This window comes from Lissotriton vulgaris, chromosome 3_1 (assembly GCF_964263255.1).
Source record: "Lissotriton vulgaris chromosome 3_1, aLisVul1.2, whole genome shotgun sequence".
In the NCBI taxonomy this organism is placed as follows: Eukaryota; Metazoa; Chordata; class Amphibia; order Caudata; family Salamandridae; genus Lissotriton; species Lissotriton vulgaris.
In genome coordinates, this window is record NC_141689.1 from 644,988,773 (window position 1) to 645,002,876 (window position 14,104).

General features: G+C 41.2%; 1 protein-coding gene across 1 annotated transcript in view; it reads left to right on the forward strand.

Annotated features, from left to right (window-relative positions):
- The window catches only part of LNPEP (leucyl and cystinyl aminopeptidase), a 324,877-nt gene that overhangs the window by 151,700 nt on the left and 159,073 nt on the right, over positions 1–14,104 (forward strand). Inside the window, exon 2 of the mRNA XM_086960959.1 lies at positions 5,400–6,243. Coding sequence (XP_086817085.1) covers positions 5,400–6,243 — 844 coding nt within the window. The remainder of the gene's footprint in view (positions 1–5,399; positions 6,244–14,104) is intronic.

Consider the following 14,104-nt stretch of genomic DNA (forward strand, 5'->3'; position numbering starts at 1 on the left):
ATTTCATGATTTAACAGAACTTGGAAGATGAACACCTGAATCATCCCAGCCAAAGTTTGAATGTGCGACTGTTGCTGCCACGTGGCCCAATATATGCGTGATACAGTAGGTGAAGACCACGTTAAACTAGGAAATTTGTCGTTTTGTGTCAAAAACGAAATATGGACTCGCATGTTATTACAACGCATGCCATTACGATGCAACTTTTACAACGCAAGTTGTTTGCATTGGGGGGCGCTGGATAGTGAATAGTTTAATTTACTATTCCAACTCCAGTCCCCATGGATAGTAGGAAAGGTGTTGGATAGTAATTAAACTATTCCCTATCCTAGAGCGCCCTCCAGCGCAATTCGTTGTAATGACTTGCGTTGTAAAAGTTGTGTCGTAATGGTAGTGCGTTGTAAAAGTTGAGTTGTAAAGGATGTTTCCCCATATTCCGAGGGCTGATAGCTTAAAAAACTAAAATAAATATACATCAAACCTCCCACCCCCCAGTAAAGTCTGGTTTTGTGCACAATTAACTACAGTACTTACGACATGCAGATTCAGTACAGATTCCTGCAGCCGGTTCTTAACTGTGCTGTCTTTCACTTACAAAGTTCCAGAATGCATAACTCTTTCTTCACGCTTCCGTCTGGTTCGGGACATTTTGGCTCTTGCAATTTAGTATATCCTACAAAACGAATTGCATGAATTTCGTGTTGATCATGCCTCGTTATTGCTATCAACTTGCCTTTAACAATGACCTCAGGGCCTCTATCAAATAGCAGCAGCTTATGGTTTTCGAGTGAAAGCTCGCTGGTTGCACAAATATTATTACCAACTTAACCAGCATGCAGGAACCGTTCTGTAGATCTACCATACTGTGTCTGTCGACCTCAGATGAGACCACAGTGGGGAGAGAATGTGGCCTAACGGCTAGGATGGTCGACTTCATATCTGGAGAACCGGGTTCGATTCTGGGCAAATCACTTAAATCTCCTTGTGCCTACAAAAAATGAAGGTGTCTGTATGCAACACTACTGGTGCTCATGTAGAGCGCTCTGATACCTTCGGGCCAAATTCACGCTATATAAAACTAAACAAAAAATAATTGTAGAGTTGATATTTTTAGAAGGTCTATCCTACTGGCAGATCATGAATTTAAAGTATTTGTCCACATATAATGTTGCTTTAGGACCAGTTTATCAGGGCTGTACATATAAACACATCTCAAATCTATTGTTTTGTCTCTGATTCATGGACAAAGTCTAGTTTTGCAAGATAAACGTCCTCTTTCCCTCCAGGGTTCTTTCCAGTGACACTTCCTCAGCTCTTTCTTTATTCTGCTGTAACCTCTTTCCAGTGACACTCCCCCAGCTCTTTCTTTATTCTGCTGTTACCTCTTTCCAGTGACACTCCCCCAGCTCTTTCTTTATTCTCCTGTAACCTCTTTCCAGTGACACTTCCCCAGCTCTTTCTTTATTCTGCTGTAACCACTTCCTCTCAAACTCACAACTGCCCTCTGTGTCCCACTGCCTCTCATACTCTTCTCCCTTATTCTTCCATAGCCATACTTTTCTCCCTGTCACTCATGCACACTTCTCTCGAAACCCTCTTTTGCTCTCTTCGTGTCTATTTTGTTCCCACTCACATTTCTTGGCATATTTATTCATGTCTTCTCAGTAGCTTCTACCGCTCCACACGGAGGGTTCCTGCCTATGGTGACATTGGCTTATTTTTCATGTGTCATAGAATCACATTTTGCTCAGAGCATCAGAGTGAACAAATGCAGAAGGCCATTAGACAACTAATTCAGCATCAAAGAGAATGTTCGGTACAGCTCCTTAGGATGCTGAAGCTAAAGTATGCTCTTTACATATTTTACAATAAGCTAATTCCTTCTGGTCATTAAAATGTTCTTGCACATTGAACAGATGCTGTTGCTTTTTAAGAGGCAGGAGTGCCCTGATAAAAGCCCCCATTTAATGGAGTCATTTGCATGGATTTCGTTCTCCATATTTGTCCCATTTTTTGATTTATTAAACTTTATACGGTTTCCTAATGAAATGGACAATTTTCAATAATTGGGAGGGTTTAGATGGTGTTTTTTTGCCAGTGTGACCTATTTGCCTTCCCTAAAACCGCATTCAGCAATCGCCTCATTTTAGTGTGACGAGGACTCTTGGAGCCACATTTCTCGATATATGTGAAGAATGTATTGCATACTTTTAAGTGTGTGTTTCAGGGCTTTCTTATCCGGGTTACACTAACTAAATATGAAACAGGAGATAAAAAAAAATGTAAGTAGCCACTTCGTTCCCAAGCCAGTGTGCATAACTGCAGGAAGCTGGCTTGTTATTTAGTGTACCAAAATGAGGAACCCTATGTAGAAAGTCCAGGGCTTAAATTAATAATCCCAAATGCGTTCTTTCGTGGTAGTGTCGCTGAGCAGTTTCAGCTCATCACAAGGTAGTTTTAAGCATTTGTTGAACTCACAGAATCACTAAATGAGACGCACACTCCAGAAGAAACGAGACCATTTTAGAAAAATAACAAGTATTGTTATATATATTTTAACAGCAAGAACTTCGCAATTGGGTGAGTACTTTTCGAGATATCAATTTTACATGTAAGTGAAATTGTAGCACAAATGTGGTTTTATGTGGTAATGCTTTCCTATGGATTCTGGGGGTCCACCGTAGGACTAAAGAGTCTAGGGGATTCTGGGGGTCCACCGTAGGACTAAAGAGTCTAGGGGTCAAGGTCTAAGTAAAATACCACCAGCAATGCAAGTTTACCTGCTCTAGAGTGTCCAGGTGCGGAGGTGCTGGGTGGGTTGGTAGCCTTGTGTAGTACAAAGTAGACAAGAGGGGAGGCCATCAAGAAAAATGCTGCAGTTAGGGAAATTAGGGGCAAGACTGGGAGCTTCCAACTGTGTGTTCAGTCTTTGGAACTTTCTTCCATGCTATCTTCGAAGCATCAGCACTCCTAAATCTTTTAGACATCACCTGAAGACTGGCCTTTTTCATAAAGCTAACTCACTTTTGAAACTGATGTTCTGATAAGTGTCTGTTAGTGCCAAGAAACCCCTGGTGTGCCAGCGCTCAAAAACTCCCCCAAAAAGTAACCTGGAACGAGGGGCTGCAGCACCCCTCTGCGCCCATGCTTCCAGTGCCATGATTAATAATGCAGTTTGCTGTCCTCAGCAGACACAGCAGACACGTCTCAGCTTCCTGTGCTATTCACAAGGGTTGTGTGATGGAAAAAAGCATGCCTTAACAACGCATGACTTAACCACCCAGTCTAAACCAGACCTACTGTGCCTTTACCACAAACTTGCGTGGTAAAGGCATGCGTGTTAAAGACCTGTTTGGTAAATGGCATGTGTGGTAAAGATCACACTCTTGCCTCTCTCTCCTAAAGCCTAACGACACCCTAATCTTAAAATCCCTACTTCCCGCCTATCCCAGCTGCCCCCTCGACCTGAAAACTGCCCCTATCCTGACACACACCCTGAGCCCTACAACTCCGCCCCCATAAAACTACTTCGACCCCAGACCCCCGAACACTTAATCAAGCCCCACCCCTAAAACCTAACCCCACCTACTCCCGCCCCCTCATGCTTAAAACTGCCCCTTTCCTGTCACCTGCCTCAAGACCTAATCCTGCCTACCACAACCCCTAACCCAAATCTACCCGACCCCCAAAACTACCCCAACCCAAATAATCTACCCCCACCTCCGTCCCCTGCCCTGAGCCCTAAAACTCCCAACTGCCCCTCCACCTGATAACTGACCCTTTCCTGTACCCTGCCCTGAGCCCTAAAACTCCTGCTCCCCGCCCTGAAAACTACCCTGTCCCCCTCCCTGCCCTGAAAAGTACCCCACAACCCCCTACAAACTACCCCACCCCCTCAAAACCTGTTTTACCTCTCCTCCTCGTCCCGATTCTTGCTCTTCTTGCTTTCGGCAGCAGCTGCAACTAGATGGCGCATATGCTTTAACAACGAATATGCGTGGTTAAGGCATGTTCGTGGTTTAGACATTCGTGCTTCCTCCCGTGTGGTTCAGTCCTGCGTAGCTAAGTATTCGTGTTTAAGGCTGTTTCCCATTCACAAGCACCGTGTTGACTGCAGATTGAGAGCTGAAGTAGACCAGGCTGGACTCTATGGCTGCCTGGGTAGAGATTGCCAGATATTTCTTTCTTTTTTTCTTCAACTGTCTGGGACTGCCATAGCATGGAGTAGGTCCAGCGAGATATTGTAGAAAACTAGTGTGTTAACATTTGATATTGATGATGGAGCGGATTTCAGGGAGACATGTGCGCCATGTTGGTGGAACAGAATTGCTGAAATTCATAGTACACTCTTATGCAGGAGGCTGCAGAATTTCGTGTGGAGCAGATTGGAGGAAATCGGCACACAACTTTTTAGTTTTTACTTTTATAATGCACATGGGAAGCCTGTTTTGTCAAAAAAGAGGGATGGATCTGTTCTGGCTTTTTAAATTATGAAAAATATGCAAATTAAGACTGCCTTTATACGTGAACATTCCCTTTCTTTTGCTGAATCCACAGGTTACTGTTTTTCTGTGTTGCCTCAAATTTCTAGATTTCATATTTTTGGAGATAAAGAAGGACATTTGTAGACTTCGATTTGCGTGCATTGGAATTTTCTTGCTGCTTAATTGATCAGAAACTACTTGCAGAGGAATGTAATGTCGTGACCTGTCTTGTGATCAAATAGAGTTGAATTTGTTTTTCTCTTTTGACTTTCGAAGACTTTGTCCAACCACAAGGTTCCCACTGCACGGGAGTCAAAATTATGTTCATGTTCAAAATATTTGGCTTAGTTATGTAACAAAATACTCTGTCAATTATTATCACATAAGATAACCCAGATAAAGTTCATCAAAATATTTGCAATTTTTGTTTTTCACATCTTGCTGTTCAGTGTGTGGCATACTACTGATTTATCACAAGTATGGGATTTTAAAATCCAGTATGGTGTCTGATCAAAGATAAATTAAGTTGTAGATAAAATCCAGCTATTAAACTCTAGTCTTTGACCAGCAGGAAATATTTGTTTAGGACTTACACCAGCTAAATCTTCAAGACATTTTCTGTCAGTGAACACAATTATGCAAAGACCTTTTGTGCGGTTGACTACTACAAGTGTTAAAAGGATATTTGCAATAACTAATTGCGCTTACCTACTCTTGACTTTTCACATTTAAATTTCACTCCTAATAGTTTCCCAGTTGATTAGATTTTGAATATCCATGTTATAAGTGTTTGGGAATTCCTTTGTGCCAAGTCTGTAATTGGAGAGAATTTAGTTAGCGTGGGCATGAGTGAATAGATAATTTGTATAGTTTGATTACAGTTTTGTTAATTTGTATCCCTTTATGTTTTTTCAGATCGGATTCAGCTTCCCAGGAACATGATAGAAAATACCATGTTTGAAGAGGAGCCCGACGTTGTAGACTTGGCCAAGGAGCCGAGCTTGCATCCTTTGGAGCCTGATGACGTAGAGTACGAGCCAAGGAGTTCCCGGTTATTAGTACGTGGCCTCGGCGAACATGAAATGGATGAAGATGAGGAGGACTATGAATCATCAGCAAAATTGTTGGGCCTGTCCTTCATGAATAGGAGCTCTGGTTTGCGTAACAGTGCATCAGGATATACTCGGCAGGGCCAAGATGGATCCTGCTCCCTGCCCTCTGCCAGGACAATGGTTGTCTCGGCAGTCATTCTTGTGATCATAGTGTCTGTAGTAATGGTGGTGTATCTACTTCCCACATGTACGTTTACCAAAGAAGGCTGCCATAAGCAAAATCATACAATGGAACTAGTGTATCCCATTGCAAGTAATGGGCAAACATTTCCTTGGACAAAAAGTAGACTTCCAAGTGCTCTAAAACCACTGAATTATGATCTTTTTTTACATCCAAACCTGACCACTATGACATTTACGGGCTCCGTCAGTATACAGTTTTATGTCGCAAAGGCTTCTAAGAATATTGTACTTCACAGTTCAGGTCTTTCTATCTCCAAGGCAGTGCTCTCTTCTGTACCTGTAGGACAGTGGAATCCAGTTACAGTTTTGGAGTATCCAACCTTCGATCAGATTGCAGTTGTACTTTCTGAACCTCTACGTGAAAAACAGAACTACACATTGAATATAGAATATGCTTCTAATTTGTCAAATACTTATTATGGATTTTACAAAAGCAAGTACAAGGATGAAAATTCATATGAAAGGTAGGTTTGTCAATGTGCTCTTTTTCATTGGTTTGTAGTCACTCTTGACTTGAGAAAGGTATCATAAACATATGATTTTTTGTTGCTGATAGTCCTTGCCCATGGGCAGGTATCAGTGCATGCTGCACTGTTAATTCAAGGTGATTTCATATCCCAAATATTTGTTGTTAGTTTGGGGACTGGTGGGTTGAGAAGTGGGCTAAATACCACTGGAGGTACCTCCTCTCTGACTGTATGATGTTTGCATTTTCATTGCACTGGATTAGAGGGAGGGAAGTGCTGCAGCTGCCCATGGAAGTTTACTCTTAATACTTCATATTTCTGGATATGTTGATGTTGTCTTGGATTTGAAAGTTTGCCACGTAGCTGGTCATGGATGGATAGATAGAATTCCTGATATCCATTTTATCTTCTGTCTTTAAACTACAGGTTTTGGGTGCTTGATTCCAATACCTTTTGTACCACTTAAGAGTATACGTCGACCGCCAGGTCCATTTGAACTGCTGATATCTTTCTTTACTTGGCAGCATGGTCTCACTTCAACTTGTTTGTTAAATTCTCCAGAAGATTTAAAAGATATAAAATGGACTCAGTAGTTCTTGAAGTAGCTACTCACATAGCGAGGGAAATGGAATATGGAACTCCCTCCCTCCAATCATTAGGAAAATTCCAAACACAGTAACATTTAAGAGGGAAGTTAAGATCTTCCTGATGAGTAAGTTCCTTCCATAGTGAAGACCGCTCATCACTCGCACCATGACATGGATGGTTCCTAAACAGGATAACTATGCTGTAAAAAGTAAGTCTCAAGTTATACGTGGAATAACCTCTGACTTGTTACTAATTCTGACTTGTTGAATTCACGAGAAAGAGACATTTTCTGAACTATCATGTACTGGTAGCCCCAGCACGTCTTGCTATCAAATGTATCCTAAAGCTACCTCATGTCGCTGTATTTTCTTATGTCCATGCTCTATGGCCATTGAATGTGCCTACCTCATATCGCTGTGATTCGTAATGCTACACAAGATGTAATTCTATAGTACCTCGCATAATACCCAAGGGTCAAGTTTGCGCTATACAAAACTCTTTGAATAAAATAAATAGCGTGGTGACGGCAAAAGTAGTCATTGTAGAGTAGAGATCCCTGGTCCCTTACAGTGGTTAATTTGTAACAAAAAAAAGAGTCCTGGGGCTCTCTTCAGGAGGCAGCTTGCACCAGCCCATTTCTCCTGTTGGTGCCGCCTAAAACTGAACTAACTACTTAACCATGAAAGTGGGGAGAGGATGTGGCACAATGGCCAGACGTGTTCACTGCGGAGGAGGGGAACCAGGTTCGAGTCTCGGCGTCAGCTCATCATCCTGTGATTCTGGGCACTTAATTTTTCCTTAAAAGAATGTGTCCTTAACTGGTGCTCATGAAAAGTGCTGGTGTTTTATAATTAAGTGCTGGTGCGGAGTACCTGAAACCACCGGCTCAAATTAAGCAATGGTCCCTGCACTGAGTGAAAGATGTACAGAATAAACTGAGTTGTAGCGCCTGTAGATCACATAGAAGATGGAAGGATATAAAACCAGTGTTACGAACAGCTCAGGGCCCTTCACGGAAAACATGTGTAGTTTTGCCATTATCGAGATAATTCCGCAAACCAGTGCATTTCACCTTTTATTCAGGGAGAACTGCTAAGGTGACAGCACATCCGGACTACAATGGAGAGCTTTCCCTGCAGTCTTCAAGCAGGATAACCCCAAGATGCCATGCTTTTGAATTGAGGGAGCTTTAAGTTGGTCTCAAAGCAGGGCAGCTGGTCTGGTGTTGTGATATCCGTTGGGGGTTGTATACCGTGGATGGCACCAGAGCCATTTCCATCGCTGCCATTCCTTGTTTCATGCCAACACCTGGTACACTTGGGCCCACAGTTTAGAGGTAAAGTCAGAAATACACTACATTGACACGATCTTTAGTAACGGCTGCAACAACGGTGACACGTACAGCCAGTTAGAATATGATCTAGTTATTGATTAACTTTTTACAGTGTTAATAAAGAAAAGAAACTCAGTTATTTAAACATCAATTAATGTAACGTTCCAGAAACCACTTGAAAAAAAATTCTCTGATGGTCTAATTTCAACAGACAAAATAAAGTTTGGAAAGTAGCAGATTGTTCAAAATCGTCTTGATTTTCAGCATAGCATGGAATTGGCTTAAGACAACAAGACAACACGTTAGGCAGAACACATTACAAACAAGCACATAGTCATGTCTTATCTTTGGGTATCACTATGCACACAGCAACACACGCCACACCAACAAACTCACAGGCAGGACTCCTGACATTTGCCCATCACAGTCCAAATAGACCAGCTGATGAATATCCAGTCTCGAGAACACTGCTTACTTCCGGTGATGCACTTCCATAAAAAATGTACAAGGCATTACGCAAGCCAAACAACCAAGACCTTGTACCGAAGCATCTTGGCAAAAGGCCCTGCAAACATAACCTGTTGAAGGAATCAATAATCAACAACACTCCGAACCAGAGCTGGTAAATACCATATTGTGTTAGCGTTGCAAGACCATTCTAATCGCAAAATGTCCGCTATGAAAATAGGTAGGTGTATCGCACATAGCAAAACAAACTCCGTCTGCGTTATTAGTTAAATGCATTTTGTGGATTCTGTCCACTTTATTATGAAGAACTGATAAAAAATTATTTATTCATTTATTTTACCTTTTTGCATAGCACTGCTCAACCCTATCTGGGTATCAGTGTGCTTTACATGTAAGAAGCAATGTTGCAGAGAAGGAAATCTCCTGGACAGTTAATTTCTTCAACTAACAAGTAAGCCAAAAGGACGTGGAACAGAGGGAACACACCGGGTTAGATTGGAAGAATTGATAGGCAGGCTATGGGTGAAAAAAGACACTGGGACAGAGTTGTGAGAGGAGAAGCAGAAGAAAGGGAGGAGACTAGGCAAATGACTAATACATTTTAGAAAGAGGTTGATTGGGCATGAGGCAGGGAAGGAAGAGACTAAAGAGGGGATCTGGAGAGCAGGCACAGGAAGAACAATACAGGATAGCATTTTTATATCAAGATAGAGCGTTAGCTGGCGAGTTTAATTTTTGAGGAATGTTAGAAAGTAGATGTGTCGACGCAGGTCTTTTGGTAAAGAAAACCGAAGAAATGGGTCTTTGCTTAAGAAGAATTGGGCTGCAGCAAGGTGTGATCTAAATTTCATAGATTATAGTCTTAAAACCTTTCTGCTGTTGAGGTTTTTGCAACCTCCATTTTTTTTTTAAGACACACGATATTTAGGCAGGGTTTTATTTGTGAATGACTCTAGGCGTGATGCAGGTACGCTTAGATGTAATTCAACTGGGAGCCAGAGTAATTGACAAGAGATCGAATCAAATGTTTTTGCTCCTCAACTTTTTTTCACCAAGGAGTAAAGGGGCGTTAAGGTGGATTTGTCGATACCTGTTAGAATGGAGTTTCCATAGTCCAGTTATGATATAAGATATTACATATGCAGGCACAATGGCTTTGGGTTTATGAAGGGGCTTTATATTTTTCGGGAAAAGAGAGTACCTCTTGCAGATTTTATAGTGTGGTGAGTAGACGAGGAGATTGAGAGATGCGAGTCTAACTCGATGTTAGGGAATCTGATCTCCGAGTTGAGAGAAAGTGTGAAGTCAGTCATTTGAAGTTCGGAGAACCAATTGTGAGTAAATTTGGATTTGTGTTGGTGGCAAATCACGATTGACACTGTCTAGTCCGAGTTAAACGTAAGACAGTTGCTTAGTAACCATTCACAAAGGGTAAACCGGTTATCTTTTAAAGATGTGAATGTCACTAAGATATTTTCATGTAAACTTGAGTGTCATTGGCATATTGGTGCATTGCAGCCTTACAACACCAGAATTCGCTATTATGTCTTTAAATAGGCCCATGTATAAATTAAAGTTGGAGCAAAGATTGTACCTTGAGGGAACTAAATGGGAAATTGTCTCCAGATTATACATTTCCAAGCCTTACAAGTTGTTTGTGATGCAATAATAATGATTTGTACCAACTAAGAAGTGTTCCTTTAAAACACATGTTATTCTCCATGTTATGGATAGGCATTAGGTAGTCTATGGTGTCAAAGGATGCCTAGAGGTTGATAAAGACCAGCACACAAGTTTCACCTCTACCTAGAACTGATTGAATATAGTTGGGAAGTTTTTGAATATCTGTTCCCGCGCCAAAGCCTTATCAAAAGATAGATTTTTATGATGTTAGTGTTATTACGGTATTCAGTGAGTTTAGTTGATTTGTTAAACATTTCTAAACGACTTTGCCAATAGAAGGAAGGTTGTTGACGGTCTAGAATTGAAAAGTTGGAAGGGACAGCCAGAGGCTTTTTAATTTTTTCCGTAAAAGTAAAATGAGGTTGTTTTTATGGAATCTGGGAAGATGCTTTCTTGTGAGGAGGATTTAATTGTTACCAGAACTTGATGAAGTGTAATCGATTTTTTTATCAAAAAGTGTAGCTATCACAATACAGTTGTAGAGATACTCATTATGGCACTCAGCCGTAGTTGTCCGAAATGGCGTTGTTACTGCACACACTGGAACATACACAACAAGGACTTTCAAAGTTAATTTTCAACCAATTTCAACTTTTCACTTTGCATTGTACTCACCTTTAATTATTGTAGTTTTATTAGGAGTGCCTCTTGCTATTACGTTGGGTCCAGATCTGCAGCCCCTTAAAAAACACAGGCACTGCAAGACTTGTGGAATGCTGTGACCTAGGAGGTGACTCCTAGATTAATGAGATGATGGATTGGTACATACTCCTTACTGCTTCGCCTTGATTAGAGTCTGCCAAGGCTTTGCACATTTTGATGCATGCACGATTTTGGTACTACGTGTTTGTCGATTCTTCCCTGCTTTGCTCGTTGAGACCTCGCAAGGTTGGGTGTCTGCAGCCTTAGGTTTATGACCAGTGAGGCCATGAAACCTTAACTATACCTATGGGCTGGAGTCTCAGGATCCAGGCTCGGTGTTCCCTTTCTTTCTGTTCAAAAGGAAGACCTGAAATGGATTGACCCTCGAATCATTTCCAGTGAGTATAAGGCATCTGGGACCATCTTAAAACGGTTGTTTTTCTGTGGGCCCAATGAATGCTCAAACCTTTAGTATCCAAGACTTGCTCCCCTGTTTTCCCATGCACAAGAATCCCAGATGCTCGGTTTATGATCATTTTGCAATCCAATACAAGTCGAACATGGTATTTCCCTGATAATAATGGCCCTGTGAGGTTTCTTATGGTTGCGAATTATCGCCTGCCTGTCAAAAGCCACTTGTGGCATCTGTAATTGCCGACAACCCTGGGTGGCTTCTGCTTATTTGTTCCATACTACATGTTCTGTGATTGGTGCCTATGACTCCAGTGGTGTATCCTTATGCTACCTTGAATAATTGTGCCTCCAATCAAATTTGATAGATCCATATTGGACGAAGGCTGTCTTGGTTTGCCAAGCCAATTTACAAGCTGGAATATTTGAGTCCACACTTGCAATGGTATAACTAAAAGCACAAGCCTCAGAATACAGGGTGCTCCAGACTATAAAGCCAGCACTAGCAAAAACTCAATTCATGACGTTGGACCACTTGACCGCTGTGCAATTTTTAACGCTATACTTGACTGTCCTTAATGTGTGAACATTCAACATTTATAGCGAAAATTACTTTTGTCTGTTTTTTTTTTGTTGCAAAAAAGATTTGGAGGTGTGATTTAAGTTTACAAACATCAAAATGTTCTTTTAGTGAAGCTGATGGGTCACATATAATGTGTCACACGGTCCCATGTCATATGTGAGACTTTAAGCCTGTCCTGCCTTTCTTGCCAGTGGCTCTCTACATCTTGGAACTTGCAGTTGTGCTTTTGAATATTGCCCGTCATACTGGGAGCATGAAATTGGGCTACTTAATGGAGTGTCCAACCCATTTTCTTCTTCGATATGAACTCTCCCGCCATTACTTCCACTGCTCTTCACCTCATTTACATTGCCTGAGTTCTACGATCACATACCCAAAGCATCAGGAGAAGTCTTTATATAAGCATACATCTGTATAGGAGTTATAAAAATAATAAATGATCTAGGAATAATGTACATTTGTTTAATTTTGTAGGGAGCCCGCATATTCTTTTGGATTAATTTGAAGATCGTAAAAAGAAAAAGTAAAGTGTGAAGATTAATATTAAAATAATGTCACTAGTTACTTTAATCACATTGCATTGAACAAAATTTCCAGTTGGCGATAGTATTTAAATTGAATACAGTTACATTGTAAATACCTTTATTTAACCCTATCACGCCTCTCTCTTAGGTCAACCGTATTCTGATAGCGCCGGGACACCTCCACGTGAGGTAGCTGTTTGCGCTAAACAAAACGCTGTATTATTATTATGTATTATTATTAATGTGCTTATTAAATATAAGTTAAGAAATAGCACTAGGAGAACTATATGGCTTATCCATCATTTACTTTCGGTTAGGGTATACATATATATTGTCAACCTCCTAGTTTTTAGTTTAATGAAATAACATTTATTTTCAAATTATGGAATCAACTTCTCAGTACAGTTTACAGTTAGGCAGCGTGAATGTAGTGAAAGTAAATTATAGAAAAAGAGACAAAGTAGTCTTCTTTTGTTCAGTCTAATAAGTGAGGGTATAGGTGGTCAAACTAGGGACATACAACTCATGGCTTCTATGGACTGCTCACCAGTGACCATAGTACATTCTGCACCTGATTTTGCAAATGACTGCTAAGGACCTAAACCACATAGCAGCAGAGTGAAAAAAGTAAGGAACAGGCTATTGCCTACAATTCGGCACACTAGATGATGCAAGGGTCTGGCGGGGTGGTGTTATAAGAATTTCGACTGCGATATCTTTGAATTCTAAGACCTTCTCTGTTCACTGCTTTGGATATTTTTTTTATTTACTTGAGTTTTATATAGCGCTGGCTAGACCCGGAGGTATCAGAGCGCTTTACATGAGGACACAGCGAGTTACAAGTTACAAAAGTTTCACAGTAGTTACATAATGAACAAATAAACCATACAGCAGTAAATTAGCGAAAACGAAAATCAGGATAGGAAAGACCAGGGACAGCAGGTAATCCACAGGAAGGAGACAGCAGCGGGGAAGAAAACGAGACAAATGTCCGTGATCCGGCTGGGTAGGTGATGGCCATAGTGGTGTGCCAGGGCCAATCTCCCCTATAGCTGTTGTTGCAGCTCCACAGGGAAGCGGCCATGTATGCGTTTAGGGCTCCGCCCGAGAAAAGTGAGGATCAGGAGGTGTTCAGAAGGCTAGAAACCAAAAACGGGTGGTAGGCGCTGGCGAGGATGGCAAGGTAGGAGAAGGAGTGTGATTTTGGCAGCCATCTTAGAGTCAGGGTGCTAAAACATCAACTGTTCTTCAACATGGAAGGAAAGTAAGCACTAAACTGCGTGACACGGCAGGTATGGGAACACATGGAGAGAAATATTGCTTTTCAGTCCAAAGCTCAGTTTTTTAAATATAATATCAGGGCCTTCAGTGATCATATCGTTGAAAATACATGAGTTGAAAAAAATATTTTTGTCTACGGGTGCTGGTGGAAGACTATTTCTAAGGACTGAAATCTAGAGGATGCTAAAGTGATTAGCCAGAGTTCCTCAGCAGAAAGCAATTCTGGTATTTTACTGACCTCTGCTGGTCGTTTACTATCTAGACAGTTAAAAAGAAGAAGTTGCACAGAAAAAAAGCCTATAAGCGGTATTACGATATTTGCTCAGATGAAGAATACAAAATGTT